Here is a 15,999-nt window from a genome sequence, read left to right on the forward strand (position 1 = left end):
CTTCAACGAGCCACATCGGATTGTTTTTAGGGCGAAAAGCCTCGTAAAAAAGAACACTACAAATTCTACCTTGCATTCAAATGGGCGTCACTCATCTTCGTGTAGACTGTTTTTGGTCTATCCTTAGGATACACATAGTGTTCGTTTTTCGAGATTTCACGAATTTAAGTAACAGTATGCAAGGTGCAAGTGGGAAGGCATCAGTGTCAACGACAACAATCCTGTAGCTGAATGATAAGTAGTTTGGATGATATCTCGGAAATATATATCTAAATGGAGGCCGCATGGTAAATGAAACAGGGTGGATCAGGGGCCATCTAGTACGGACATGAACCCCGGGCAGGTTAATGACAACTTTCTGTTCACAGGAACGCCTGATCCACAGGGCAGATATAATTCTATACGCCTTAAGCAAGGCCGACGCTTATCGTCGTGTGAGGAAGAGAGAAGCAATTCGAGAAAGGCACGACAACAACTTGCAGCACCATGAATGGCTTAACAAGACTGACGTTCAAGCACCCATTCAGAGAAAGCATTCTGAAAATGGTTAGGGCCGATGGCTAAATAACAGGCCGCCACAGTATCTAGAGAATAGCCCAGGCTGAATCCAACGATAAGTTGTGCCGGACAGAATTACCTCAAGGTGGAAACAACCCGGAAGGGTGGATTTATGTTAAAATTGGCCAATTACTCAAGAAGCGATACCAATTAATGTTGGAAATGAACTGCCTCCACAGGGAGGACTAGTCTGCAAGATACTTTGAGCCAACAGCAAAGCTGCTGTTACAAAATTCTAGTTTACTCCATATATACATATACATATACGCTTGCTCTACAGTTATCTTAGCAGTTCTGCTTCTTTTTAAATCTCCGTGTTCACATATACCAATACGCAGACGGACTCAGTTAGATCGCCTCAGTCCTAATGAAAGATGTAAATACTGAAGTTTGAGAAGTTCTCTCTGCCAAATGTATGTCGTTTGCATAAAATGTATATACCCCTTCAACCCTTTAAACACAAGCAGTTCTAGCTGTAAGAAGTTTTGCAAGAACGTGCGACTTCGTATCCCGGAATCCCCAGAACACAAAGTGCTTTAATCTGATAGATAGATAAAGCTTGTGGTGCATACAGGGATGCTCATGCTAGAGAGGAAATGCAGGTTTCACAACAAAGTGAAGGTTAATAGAATCTTTCAGGATCTTAAATTAGATAGATGTAGGATTCGGAACATGGATAACTGGCATCCAGAGTGGACACGGGAAGAAATTAGAAAGAATTTTGTCTATTAGTCAATTCGAATCCTGCTTCGAGGTGGCTTTCGCTCCGATGTCGACTGACTCCTGACAATTACTAGGTGGAATGGCAACATGCTTCGCTGCAGTGGAAGTGCGCACAAGAGGCACTCCCATGGAGGAAAGAATGGTTGTCATATGCAGATTTGCTGGTTGTTAAGGTAAAGGCAATACTTTTCCTTTCATTTATTAAGCTCTTGAAATCTGCTATTGTACATAGCCTTAGGTTAATGATTACCAATCACTAAATAATAGATTTACATACCTTATTCCAGAGCCAAGTAGCTGGAAATAATATTATATTAGAAACTCTCTTGGAAGAGAAATGCTAGCCATAATCAAAAACCCAATAGTAGCATTTTACTTTTAATTGATTTGATAGGCGATAGGAAATGTAAGTTAATTAAGAAAGGCCTATCATAATAGATACCTTGTCGTGGAAGCAGAACGTTACTATTGTGTGACAGTAGAAAGGCTGAAATCCCCTTTAGGAGGAACGAGTTGTCTACCTTTACTGATGGTTAATTATGCTCCAAATTCCCATTCTTATCTGCATCAGCAGTGTAACGCATATCTGTTAATACTTGAAGCTAAAATGACCGCAGGTCTGCGGCTGTATAACGAAAGGGATGCAGATTTCCTACCCTGACTTCTCTTATAGCTACGGGGATAAAAATAAAACAGACAGCGTTCAACAAAAAAACAACTTTTTAGAGAGAAAGTAACCAATTTTGAAATTAATACTGAGCTTTTCTAAAGGTTGAACCAACTGATTGACTAATTGATTGATGAAAACGTAAGATAAATTGGGCACCTTTACGGTTACTGAATAAGATTCAAATTCGTTTTTAAGAATCTTTGGGAAATTAAACTGAAAATTCGTTTTCAGTTCTTGGAAAATCAAAAAATTAATGGTCAAAAGTTGTATAGAATTTTATGTTTATCTTCACTTTGATTTTTTATACCCTTGCAGAGGGTATTATAATTTTGTCGTGAAATGTGTAACCCATAGAAGGAGACATCTCCCTCAGTCCCTCAGTTTTAAAGCTATCTTAATGAAACTTTGCAGAACTCCCTCTTTCTGTTGCACGCAGCACATACGTCAAAACCAACTGGATCGGACCACTACATCATATAGCTGCCATAGGAACGATCGGTCGAAAATTAAGTTTTTGTATGAAAAAACATTTTGTTTATCAACATATCTTGACCAAACTCGGCATTTATTAGTTTTACTATGCTCCTCATATATATAAAAAATCCTATTCAGATCGGACCACTATATCATATAGCTGCCATAGGAACGATCGGTCGAAAATTAAGTTTTTGTATGAAAAAACATTTTGTTTTTCAAGATATCTTGACCAAACTCGGCATTTATTAGTTTTACTTTACTCCTCATAGATAGGCAAAATTATATTAAGATCGAACCACTATATCATATAGCTGCCATAGGAACGACCGGTCGAAAATTAAGTTATTGTATGGAAACATTTTTTGTTTTTAACGATGTATTGACCAAACTCGGCATTTATTAGTTTAACCATGCTCCTTATATAAATACAAAGTCCTATCAACACCGTACCACTATATCATATAACTGCCATAAGAGCGATCGGTCGAAAACCAGGTTTTTGATTAAAAACCTTTTTTGGTTATCAAGATATCTTGACCAAACTCGGCACTTACTATTTTCTCGGCACTTCTTAGATACGAGCAAAATCTACTTGTCTAAAGAGTATATTAATGTAAACATTATGTTTGCATTTAATAGGAAAATTGTCTAAATTTAAGATACGATAACAAGATTGCATTGAAAATATTTGAGGGGATACCCAGAACTTTTCCTATCAACAGCAAATGCTTTAGCATTACAAAAACAATTTTTTTTCTTAAGTTGGTTCCTTATACTGGACTCCAACTCGCAAATCAAATACACTAAGTTACATGTGCAGTTTAGATATTAAAACCTAAGAGATTTGCTCAACAAATAGGATTTCGTTATTGATTCTAATCGTTTGCTTGGAATCGGGGCAAGTTATCGATTAACGGAAACAAACTCTTACTGCTCCAGCACTAGGAGGAACTCTACGTTCAAAATGTCAAGTCTCTAGCTGTTAAAGGTTCTGACATCGAAGGGTTCATATATACGAACAGACGGACAGACAGACGTAAATGGCTAGATTGAATTCACCGCATCACTAATGCTGACCAACACTTTTCCTGTTAAGTTTATGGTATGAAAATTCACTTATAATTAACTTCTGTGTCAATTTACCGCTCTTCTTATATCCTGTTCACAAAGTGAAAAGTATATTGGTTTTCTGCGATTTTCGTCTTGCTGCTTTACCTGTTATATCATTTTCACAAAACCATTATACAATTTTTACCCTTTTTCAATTGGTTCAGTAAAGTTATAAAATGTATATTGTATAAAAGTCTGTAATTTAAGATCCGAAGTTGTCATCAACTATCTAGATTATACTCCTATAGGAAAGAAATAGCCCATAAACTAAATATAACAAGTAAGAGGTTCTAGTTGGGAGCTCCCGACTAGGGGATACCCTGAACCCTCTTCTTCCAACATCAAATGCATATACAATTTCTATTTTAGACGCTAAATGTCAAGTTTGGTGGTTATAGCTCTTATTATTTACTAAAATTGCCCAACAAAACAGGATATCGATATCTATTTTTATCGATTGCTTGAAAATGGAGTAAGTTATCGATTATCGGAAACAAACTCGATCTGCGCGGGAAGGAGCACCTACATCTAAAATTTCAAGTCTCTAGCTTTTATAGGTTCTGAGATCCTTGCGTTCATACATACGGACGGACGGACAGACAGACGGACATGGCTAGATCGACTCGGCTATTGATGCTGATCAAGAGTATATATACTTTATGGGGTCTGAGATGCTTCCTTCTGCCTGTTACATACATTTGGCTTTCGCACAAATACAATATACCCTTATACCCATTTTTAATGGGTTCAGGGTATAAAAATTAAATATATAAATGAAATGTGCTAGCATATGCAAAAAATAACACAGTGGCACGATGAGTTTGGTGAAGATGCAATATTGGGAAACAGAATATTTTTCCATACAGAAACTAAGTTTTCGACCGATTATTTATATACAGCCTTACAAGATAGTGGTGCCATCTTGATAAGACTTTGCATTCAAGTAAGAAGCTTAGTTATTCTAGAACTAAGTTTGGTCCAAAGCAGCCCCAAAAAAGTAAATATACGGCACTCTGATTTCTTCAAAAGTATACTAAAGTAAACATTATGTTGACATTTGCTAGGACATTTGCATGAGCCAAATATAAGGGGTACAGGGGATTTTGTACTCGACTCCAGCGTTCTTACTTGACGCTCAAGATCACTCAACTTGCGGATAACATGTACATTTCCACGACTACAGAACTATGGGAACACGGTCATGTGTCTTCGCATTAGAAAATGATATCCTCAAAATTAACAAAGGTTTTTGGTTTTGGGTGTATTTAATGAAGAACTCTGTTGGACTTTCTTGGCTGATATTCAGGGAAACTTATAGATTATAATAATATATTAAAAGAGATATTAGCATGCAGTGCAAAGCTTAAAGTCAAGTTTTTATTTATGGTAGTGCAAAAGATTGTGGATAGTATTGATGAATAAAAAGACTCAACAGTGCAGGGATTGGATATATAGTATGGTAGAAGAGAAAACAAAATCGTTACATAATCAAAATCTAAGCGCCAAGCGCCAAAATATGATACTATAAGTCAATACTCTGAATAAATTGCAAGCTGTTTTTATATACTGTTGGGTACGGAACAAGTTCAACGTTGATTATTATCTGCTAGTATTTCACTAGCAAAACAGCGTCTAAAATGTCGTCACATTAGTAATTGAAAGTTCACGATTTTTAATTGATTGCATATGAAACTCTCATAGACTTTGGTTTAACTTCCAATGGATTTATGGTTTTTTGCAGTAAAAATTTGGTTTTTGGTTTACGTACCGATCATAACCCGGGCTGGTACTGCATTCCATTCTAGCCAAAATGTGATAAACGACGAGGTGACCAATATAATGCCAGGTATAAAAACGGTTGTAAAATAATACGCACGATCACGGGTAAATGTCATTTCGACTTGTAGGCAACTGTAATTACCTTAAAGTACAATGCCAAAATCGTTGAATTTGGGCCACAAATTAAAAATTATATAAAACACAACTGTAAACCGCTGTTAACGCAGTACATTTCTTAGACAATACAGAGACAGAGTCACAGACAGTAATAGTACACATAGATTCACACAGAAGAATATATCTTACCTATCCTTTCTTAAATTAGAAAAGTTTACTTTTTCTGAGCGGTACTTCCACAAAAATAATAATAATAAAAAAATGATTAAATAAAAATAAGAATGGAAAGTATTGAGTTTCTGTTCTTCGGTATTGGTTTTGACTTGGGACTGGTTGTTAGGAAGGTTAAGCGTAAAATATTAAAAACGGAACCCATGCACCAAACCTTTCATAAAACAATACATTCTTAAGGGGTAGTGTCGCATACTTTTCTTTTGGGAAGTGGTAACGCATTAAAACGAAAGGCTGCAAATTAGGTTGGTTTTTGTTTGATTATTTTTTATATAGGGATGTGTCTTCAAATGCAAACTACGCAGAATGTGTAAATGCAATTTTCAACTAAATCAAAATGAAATAAGGATTATAAATTGCGTATGTAGAGGGCAGTACAAATTGTTGTAAGTCAATCGCTAAAAAGGCGAAAAAAGTCAAATCTTAATGGCGTATACAAAAATGGTTTAAATTTGTACTCTTCAGTGAAATTAGCAAGGGTAAATTTTAATAATTAAAGATATATTGTTGGTTGCTTAGTTTGGTTTGGTATTATTTTTTACTGGTGTTTTATTTGGTTTTCGTTACCTATCATTGATCTAGCGGGCACGGCATTCCATTCTAGCCAGAATGTTATAAAAGACGACGTCACCAAAATAATGCCAGGTATAAAAACGGTGGTAAAATAGAACGCCCGATCTCTGGTAAAGATTAAATCGACCCTAAGGCAGCTGTAGTTCCCTATTGATTTGAGTTTAGCAATAAGATTGATGTTGTTTTTGTTTTTGTAGAGAGTAGGAGTTGACCAAGTATTTGTTGTAACATTTATATATTTTTGTTTTTGGTTAGGGGTAGACAAAGATTAGACCATTAGATATGCAAAACAATTAATGTACTTGTTGGTAATATGTATATATATAATCTCTTAAATAAAGAAGGCAATAAATAAGCTTCAGACTACAAGTCGAAATAATCGTAATCGCACAAAAAATGGCACTCAAAATTGATAAGGATCTAAGAAACTTAAACTGTTGCTGCAAATTTTGGTCTAGCCACTTTAACTTAGAAGTAAAATATAGACAAATACGAGAACATTGGATATTAATAAAAGATGCGCCTAAAGACAAACACATAAAATCATATAGATACAAACACACAAGATCAAGGCTTTAAATAATTGGATGCTACTAGCTGAACTTACCTCTCCAACTATTTTGATCACAGGCCGTTGTTTGATTTTTAATCAAATATGCATTCAGTGTGGTCAACGAAGGGCTTTTGCGTAATGTGTCTTCATCATTCTTCCAGACATATTTGATTTGTGCTTCCTCGTAGGAAACTGTAGGTCAGAATGAACAGAAAACATAAGGATAGAATAAGAGAAATTATGGATACATACAAGTTTTTGATTACATTTTTCATTTCTTATCTTAATCCTCACTTGCGCGAATTTTAATTTAAACACACCGTACTATTGTTACATATTATTATACCCAAAAAATAAATATTGTGATCTATGTATACTATACGATAAGCTTCTTTCCAAAATAGACTTTTTTTCATCATTGACATCGGGAACCATTACTAACTAGTAACTGAAAGTAAATATTGAGAATGGCTTTGTGAAAAGAATGCTAGACACTAGTGACCCAACGAACCACCATGAAAACTAAAAACGAATAAAAATTAATGATATCCATCAATGAAAATATACAAAAACAAGTTAAAAGCTCTACTCGGGAGTGCTCGAAGAGGAGATACCCGGAAACTTCTTCTATCAACAGCAAATGCTTTAGCATTAGAAAAATATAAAAAAATTCTGGTGCTCTCCAATGACCTTGCCACGATACTGTCTCACTCTCGATTACTAAGTTGTGCTTTGCATAAAAATATTTGGCCTGATGTAAACTTTTACAATCCGAAAATGTTGCCTTTCAGTCTTGGTGTCATGTCAAATGATTTTTTACACTCTTGACAGATTACTGTGCAGCGTGCTAATAGTGCTAGTAATGAAGTCAATGATTAAGGTGTCATTCTAGATCATACATTTATATTCGATTCTCAAGTTACGACCGTGGTCAATAAGGGCAAAATTGTTTTGGGTTTCATCAAGCGATGATCAAAGGAGTTTGATTATCCGTACACGACAAATACCATTTGTATATCTATGGTACGACCTATTCTTTATGTGTATGGACACCACAATTTTGTATTCACCAGGACAGTATTGTATCTGTATAGAAAAATTCCTGTTGTTGGCCTCTTGTGGCTTAACTGGAATCCTCGTGGGTGGTTTTCGTCATAGTCCAGTAGACTTTTGATGGTTAAAAATACTTTTTTAAATAATAGTTGGACTATGTTGTGTAATATTTTGTGGCGATCTGACAGCACAGAAATTGTTTCATTTAAAGTTTTTTGTCTTTGATAAGTTTGGTTACACTTTTTTGTTATTTCACCATATTACGAAAAGTATGTACACTTTTCTTCTAGCTCGTGCTCTCTAACCTTCAACATCTACGCATCTAAATATTCACTTTTTGGTGTATAATAAATAAAGCTACTACTGCTAAAATCGAAATATTATTATTACTTGTGTTAATGGATGTAGAATTTGACATTTAAGTTCCATCTATATAATCAAAATTTACTCAAGGATTACGGGTGAAGTTGACTCTTTTGGGTTGACTAGCCAAATAAACTTATCAGTTCCTTCTTGACTAACACCTTATTATATTTTTAACGTTCAGTTTTTGGTTCATCAAACTATGCGTTGCTTGAACAGTTCCGGTCCTCTGTGATGATTGGAACAAGTATTAAAGAGTATTCTACTCAGAGTCTTCTCTTCTTCGTAAAAAGTCTTATATTCCTATTAGGCAGGTAGATAGATTTAGTCTATAGTCTCAGTTAGTACGTAGGTACGTTAATTTTGTATTCGGGTCGTACGTTAACGGACGCGCCGCTTGGTCAGTTGTGCGGGAATTAGGAGAATCTACATCTAAAATGTCAAGTCTCTAGCTCTTATAGGTTCTAAGATCATTGCGTTCATACATACAGACTTAGATGTAGGTGCTCCAAGTTCCCGTGCAAATCGAGTTTGTTTCCGATAATCGATAACTTACTCCGTTTCCAAGCAATCGATACAAATCGATGTCGATATCCTGTTTTTTGGGCAATTTTGGTAAATAATAAGAGCTAGAGTCACCAAACTTGACATATAGCTTCTAAAATAGAATATATGCATTTGATGTTGGAAGAAGAGGGTTCAGGGTATCCCCTAGTCGGGAGCTTCCGACTAGAACCTCCTACTTGTTAAATTTGTTATTATGTACATGGAAAATAGATAATTATAAAACAATAAATTTGTTAATAACGAGAGAGTCAACTACGATGTTGTCATATGTGTAGTGTAATGGTTGGGTGGAACTAGTACAATGCACCGTTGAATGTGTTACGATGTGGAGATCTCAGTGAAATTTGAAGTTTTAATGTGTATCTTCTACCTGGCGTCAGTATACTGCCCACCGGCCTTCAGAATAACAGATGTGCACATAACCAGCTTGGTCCAAAATTGCTGGCTTGGGGCAACGGCGTTGCGTAAACAACTGAGTGTGCAGCAGAGCTAAATAATCACATGAAAAGCAACATGATAAAAATCTTGCTGGACCTGAGCTTGAATCACGTTACGTTATAGATTGAATAGGAGCAGATTCCTAAATGGATCTACCTCAACGTCTACCGAACCTGCCTTGAGAAATATGTCGACTACCTCTCAGGAGAAATCACAGAAGCAGCCAGAGATACAGTAATTCCGTCACGCAAAAGGCATCATGTCTGTCAAGGCGGACATGGTCAGCACGTCCAACCAGCTAGGACTACCTCCCAGGAGAAATCACAGTAGCAGCCAGAGATATAGCTCCGGTAACTCCGTCAGGCAAAAGGCATCATGTCTGTCAAGGCGGACACGGTCAGCACGTCCAACCGGCTGGAACGTTTGCTGGCCAGGACCCGAAGGGAAAATCCTGACAGCATTCTGGAAAGAGCTGGGCAGACGGCAGCAGTAAATTCTCGACATGGAAATTCCCTAGAAACATTAAATGGCAAAACATTCGAGCTCTCCGATTACGAGCAATAGGGGCCTTAACTTTTGATCGGAAGAGAATACGGCGAATTCGTTTTTCCAATTCGCTTACCACGTGGAAGCGGGTTTCACGCCATTTCACTTCGCAGATTTTGCACAGCGCTTTGAAGTGGCTAATCTACTCGCTGCGCCACTGCAGATGCCAATCAGGAACATATCCCCTGATATATATGTTTGTATTATGTATACATAGATTATGTGGTAAGAATATATGCCTATGCCGACTGCAAGCATGGCAAGTCGGGAAAATTTAACCTTCTACAGTTTTAAATTATAGTGTCCAAATTTGAAATTTTTGAATAAAACTTCCGATAAGTATATTTGAAATCGATTTTACTACATTTTACTGCGGGGGCGGGGTAATCTCCTCTCTTAATGTGGTAGCTAGATATATATTTCATATTCAAGCGGCAGAGTAGGGTTTGAACTCGCAACAGTTGAAGAGAAAAATAACGGATTAAAATTACAGCACAAAAAACAAAACAATTGCAATTACAATGCTGTTGATAGAATTCAATGAAGACGCTCATGAATGTGGCTGCAATTTGCGCTAGCTACCCCAGACTCGTGACCAGCCAAAACACGTGTTTTTTAATAACTTACGTGTTTCTTAACTGATCTTGATGAAATTTTCAACAGTGGATTTTACTGTGCCAAATAGTCAAAAGCGTTTAAAATTGTGGCTTAAATTGGTGGGCAGTATAAATTGGTTTATTTACATGATTTGTAGCTATGATTTAGTAGCGGGGAGGTGATCATAGGTATAAAATAAAAGATTCTTGATATATTTAAACTATTCTAGAAGGCACATGTTGTTCTGGTGACTCTAGCTTTTATTATTTACCCAATTTGCTCAAAAACAGGATCGACATTGATTTTTATCGATTACTTGGAAACGGGACAAGTTATCGAATATTGGATACAAACTCGATCTGCGCCGGCACTAGGACGAACTACATACCACTTTTAAAGTCTCTAGCTCTTATAGGTTCTGAGATCATTGCATTTATGCATACGAACGAACAAACAAACGGACGAACAGACAGACAGGACATGGCTAGATCGACTCGGCTATTGATGCTGATCAAGGATATATATATCTATACCTATACAAAAGATGACGCACCTAGTGATCTATCCTCGACCTTTTTCTTCCCTTTATAAAATCTTTGGATAACTATGGGAATTCACAAACGATTCACCAGTTATGAGAATAGCTTGCAACATTCTCTACACAAGTTGATGAACATTTTTTCTTAAAGCTTTTTTTTTTAGGTTTCAATACGTATTTCTCCTGATGGTATATTTGTTTATATTCATGTAAGTATATTTTGTGAATTGTTGTTGTAGAAATTTGTCATTAGCGAATAAAAAGCTATCAATCAATACTCGTACTTACTGCTTTCCATTGAGAAGGAGCATTTTGGATCATCGAATGGGAATATATGTAGACTTCCCTGACAGGACAATATCAAATGCCGTCTGTAATATTTACAAGCAAAAAAAATGTTAGAATTTTTATAGTAGACTTAAGTCAAATATACTTGAGGACAGAATTGAATAGACTATTAAAAGATTACATGTGTATTTCGGACTTTTCTCTAAAATATATCATAGCCTGTCTTTCGTCATACCTACTATACTCAGAAAATGTATCTGTGCGCTATGTGTATAGTTTTTTTTTATATTTTCTTGACAATCGGTCGCCCTGACGACCCGAACCGAGGAGAATAATTTTGAATATTGATGAAGGTGACCATTTTGTAGACAAATAAAGCGACGCAGGCGAAAAATTAAAAAATATTTTTAAAAAATCTCTGCGGCACATTGTTTTTTAAAGTCACCTAATATCGACATTATGCATTATGCAAGTATTGCAGGAGGAATTCAAAGACTATATAAAATAAGTCATAAAGTGGATAAGACCCGTCTGGGGGTAAAGTCTTCTCGAGGGACAGCAACCTCTAACATTGTCATTAGGTTTCTTCCTTTAGTACTCCCGGAAAAACTAGCCTTTTATTACAAGTATAAAAGACTGATATTTGCAAAAGCAAACAAAATTCGAAAATAATATGTGATAATCTATAAATTAGCCTGTGCTTAAATCTTAACCTAGAATTTCAATAATAAACCTGACGATAGCCCATTTTCGCGAATTTTTCGGATATATAGCCATCTAAAAAGTTGCATGTGAACTGGCTTAAATGACGCAGCCAAGATAACTTAGGCACAACATCTTGCTTGTTCAAACCTTACTCAAAATAAAACTAGCTTTATTAAAAACAAGAAGTTAAAAACAAAATTTATCCACTCGCTGGGATTGAACTCGTGCTCCCACTAACCGATCGAATTAATTGCCACGACGACATACCTTAACACCACATTTACATTTCCATACAGTACAATCCCAATTGCAATTATATTTATTATGAAAATGAAAACACACTTATGTGCTCATGTACTTAGAAAATATTTTCGCTTTACGCTAGCCGATCTTGATGAAATTAAATGCAGGACATCTATTGGGCTATAGAATATTATTATACTCGCAAATAAAAAATAGCCTTCAAATTGTTCTTTCAAATTTTATTTATTTGATTTTACACGATGTCCTCATCAAGTATCCAAAAAGTATCCAAAAATATATATAGTTGATTTTTGGTTACGATGGTTACAGAGAGATCATAAGAGATCTGCTGACAAATAGGGTATCAATATAGATTTTGTATCAATTTCTTGGAAACGGGTCAAATTTTCTAAGACATTAAATGATTGATAGTTGCACAAGAGATAAACATTTATAGCTACGTGTAAGTTATCAACCCAAAGGACTCGATTTCGCCGGTGATTCATTTGTGAAGAAATAATACTTCAAGCATAATTATAAGAATATGCAAAACGATAACTTACTCCGTTTCCAAGCAATCGATAAATTCGATATTGACATCCTGTTATTTGAGCAAATTGGGTAAATATTTAGAGCTAGAGTCACCAAACTTGATATGTTACTTCTAGAATATTATATATATATATCAAGTATCTTTCATTTTATACCTATCGCCACCTCCCCGCTACCACCGCAGAGCTATAATTTGCCCACCAATTTAAGCCACAAATTTAATGCAATTGACTTTTTGAGAATACACAAATATTCTATGGTAGAATAAGATATACTGCGGAGAATTACATTAAGATCGGTTAAAAAAAAACAAAAGTTATGTTTTACTGCGCAATTGGAGTGCAAAATCCAAGAATTTCTTTATACATGTACACACATTCATGCGCGTATGCTTCGAATTCTATCAAACAATTGCAATTGCGATTGTTTTCTGTACTTCTATATAAATTCGTTTTTTTCTCAATAATAGTTAGTTATTGCTGTGGCTGCTGATTAGAGGCATAGTAAGTGGTGCGGTCTGTCGCGAGTTTGAGCCCTACCGGGGAAACTATATTTTTATAACCTGAACCCATTTAAAATGGGTATAAGGGTATATTGTATTTGTGCAAAATCCAAATGTATGTAACAGGAAGCATCTCCGACCCCATAAAGTATATATATTGTTGATCAGCACCAATATCCGAGTCGATCTAGCCATGACTGTCTGTCCGTCCATCCGTCCGTCCGTATGTAAGAACGCAAGGATCTCAGAACCTATAAGAGCTAGAGAATTGAAATTTTTTGTTTCCGATAATCGATAGCTTACTCCGTTTCCAAGCAATCGATAAAAATCGATATCGATATCCTGTTATTTGGGCAATTTTGGTAAATAATAAGAGCTAGAGTCACCAAACTTGACATAAAGCTTCTAAAATAGAATATATATATGCGTTTGATGTTGGAAGAAGAGGTTTTAGGGTATCCCCTAGTCGGAAGCCCCCGACTAGAACCTCTTACTTGTTTAGTATTACAGATCGACGCGTAAATACAAACGGAGCGACTAAATCGACTTGGCTTTTTATTTTGACAAGGAATATGATCACTTCTTTCTGCCTGTTACATTCATTTCGAATAAACCACTATACCTTTTTTAAACATATTCAATGGGATTAGGGTATGAATGGGCCGGGAAACGCCGGGTTAAAGTCTATAGTACAGTGCAAATAATTCTCATTTATATTCAAATTAGTGTAACACACCTCATTGCGTACGTAATGGTCCCGTTTCGAAATATTCTTAAAGCGAAATGCATTGGTATGATGGGATCCTTGAAATCGCCATGCATAATGAAATATGTGTCGGGCGTCCAGATACTATCATGATGATGCAAAGCATTTAAGAAATCGTAGTGGGACTTATTGCCATATTGCAAGCGTGGATCGTTCCACTGCTGATTCAACAGAAATTCCACTTCATATTTCTGCAATAAAATACGACTTAAGTATTTAGAAAATATATATACGTAACACTATTTCTTACCAAACTGCTCTCGTCGGGCGATGCTAAGCTTAAAAGCAATACATTAACATTAACCGTCAGGGTGCCTATAAAAGTAGTCAAAGTTAGTTAGAAATTTTATTAATGCTTAGCAAAAAACTTTTGAATACAAATTATATGTATTAATAAAAGTGCTAGCACCAGAGGCAACATATATACATAACTCATAGATCAATATATTTGTAATAAATACTACAAATTAAAATTAAGAAGAAATAAGAAAACCAATACGGTGCTAAATTAACCAAAACAATCTATAAGACGCTTCTCTAAAATATTTGCTAGTTCTCGTGAATTGTTTAGGACATTTCACCAACCGCGATTATGTGGTCTCCGCGCATTTTGATTTGTGGCCATGTCGGGCGATTGTAAGCCACAACAAAAGTCTTCATCTGTAAGATTTAATAGAAATTTTTTTTACAAGCAGGCCAAGACATAATTACTCATTTACTGTGCAAAAAAGATTTTCTGAATAGCTTAACATATTCAAGCTTCAAATTGTTCTATTCTATTTATTTTGGAGTTATTTACTCCAAATTAGGCATGCTTAAATTAGTTAAAAACGAATTTCTTAATTAATAAGTTCTTAACTCTAAAACTGGAGCCAGGAATCAGTGACCTTGAAATTGTGACGCTATAAAGTGTCAATTGCACATAATTTTTTCTTTTGGGGATTCCTAGCAATTTTGCATATATTTATCGAAGTCACAGTTCAAGGGACACTGCCTCGGATTTACAGCCATAAAGTCACCAACCCAAAAATCAAAATCATTTTGTCCACTCGTTCTTAGGTCTAATAAAATAATGACAGAGAAGTAAAAAAAAACATCAATATCCAAAAATTGTCAATCTTGTTTTCTGAATGTTAATCTTTTGAACATAATGGTAAAAAAAACTAAGCCTAGACAGATTTTACTTAAAGATTTTGCTATCTTTTTTGAGTGCGAATTCTGCGTCTGCTTTAGCAATTTTATATGAAAGAGATTCCTTCTTTCATTTCAATATCGTTGCCTTAAAGGTATATTTATATGGTATATGCAAGCATTTTTTTAAATGCATATAAATCAAGTCTTGTCTACTATATTATCTTCTTCTGTCTGCGTTCTCAATAAACCGGCAATTAAATTAAATTATTTATATAGTGGCCGAGCCATATCTTTGTCAACGTGTCTATTAGAAAACATTACCGCTTTTTAATAGCCCGAAAATGTTACCAACAACTTAATAAGTTGGTACAGAAATAATGTTTACTCAATGCCTTAAGTCTTCATTATTGTAGCTTCAGTTAAGGGAAGAGTTTAGGTTGTGGTTATTTATTGTCAATTTTGAAAGTTGCTTACCATTTACCGGCGGCAGTAATCGTTTATCGTAGCGTTTCTTCTCAAGTAATAAATCTAAAATTTCCTTATCCGAACTGGACTCGTCGAATCTGTGTGTAAAGATAACATTATATATATAACTACAAGTTTGTTTAAATTTATTTAATACTGTTATAAGCATATCGCAACACATAAAAAAACGATTTCAAAAGGTCATATTTTTATATCTATAACAATTTTGTTAATAATAACTAGGAAGTCAGGAATAAGGGTTTGTTAGTATCGAAATAAAACTTAGATTTAACAACAAAATTTGAACTGGAAATAACACTAACTTTAAGATGTATATTTGCATAGTTGGTGTTAAGATGAGTTCATGCATCTTGCATTTTAACCGATGTACCCATTTAAAAATTGTAGCATAGAGTAGGGCAAATGTATGTTTAAAAAGATAGCACAAGCC

At 35.3% G+C, this 15,999-nt stretch overlaps 1 protein-coding gene across 22 annotated transcripts in view; it reads right to left on the bottom strand.

The window, feature by feature from the left end:
- The window catches only part of LOC115769329 (glutamate-gated chloride channel), a 54,629-nt gene that overhangs the window by 16,410 nt on the left and 22,220 nt on the right, over positions 1-15,999 (bottom strand). For 12 of the 22 annotated variants that reach the window (XM_030714069.1, XM_030714073.1, XM_030714074.1 and 9 more), the window contains 7 exons: positions 15,558-15,646; positions 14,535-14,609; positions 14,200-14,264; positions 13,920-14,140; positions 11,182-11,264; positions 6,846-6,983; positions 6,233-6,385 (listed from right to left, as the gene is read on the bottom strand). In XM_030714069.1, the coding sequence (XP_030569929.1) occupies positions 6,233-6,385; positions 6,846-6,983; positions 11,182-11,264; positions 13,920-14,140; positions 14,200-14,264; positions 14,535-14,609; positions 15,558-15,646 (824 nt within the window). Of the gene's footprint in view, positions 1-5,306; positions 5,460-6,232; positions 6,386-6,845; positions 6,984-11,181; positions 11,265-13,919; positions 14,141-14,199; positions 14,265-14,534; positions 14,610-15,557; positions 15,647-15,999 lie in introns of all 22 variants that reach the window. The other 10 variants (XM_030714068.1, XM_030714075.1, XM_030714085.1 and 7 more) reach the window with 3 other exon arrangements.

The sequence above is a fragment of the Drosophila novamexicana genome, unplaced genomic scaffold (genome assembly GCF_003285875.2).
Source record: "Drosophila novamexicana strain 15010-1031.04,08,12 unplaced genomic scaffold, DnovRS2.1 tig00004554-arrow-pilon, whole genome shotgun sequence".
NCBI classification, from domain to species: Eukaryota; Metazoa; Arthropoda; class Insecta; order Diptera; family Drosophilidae; genus Drosophila; species Drosophila novamexicana.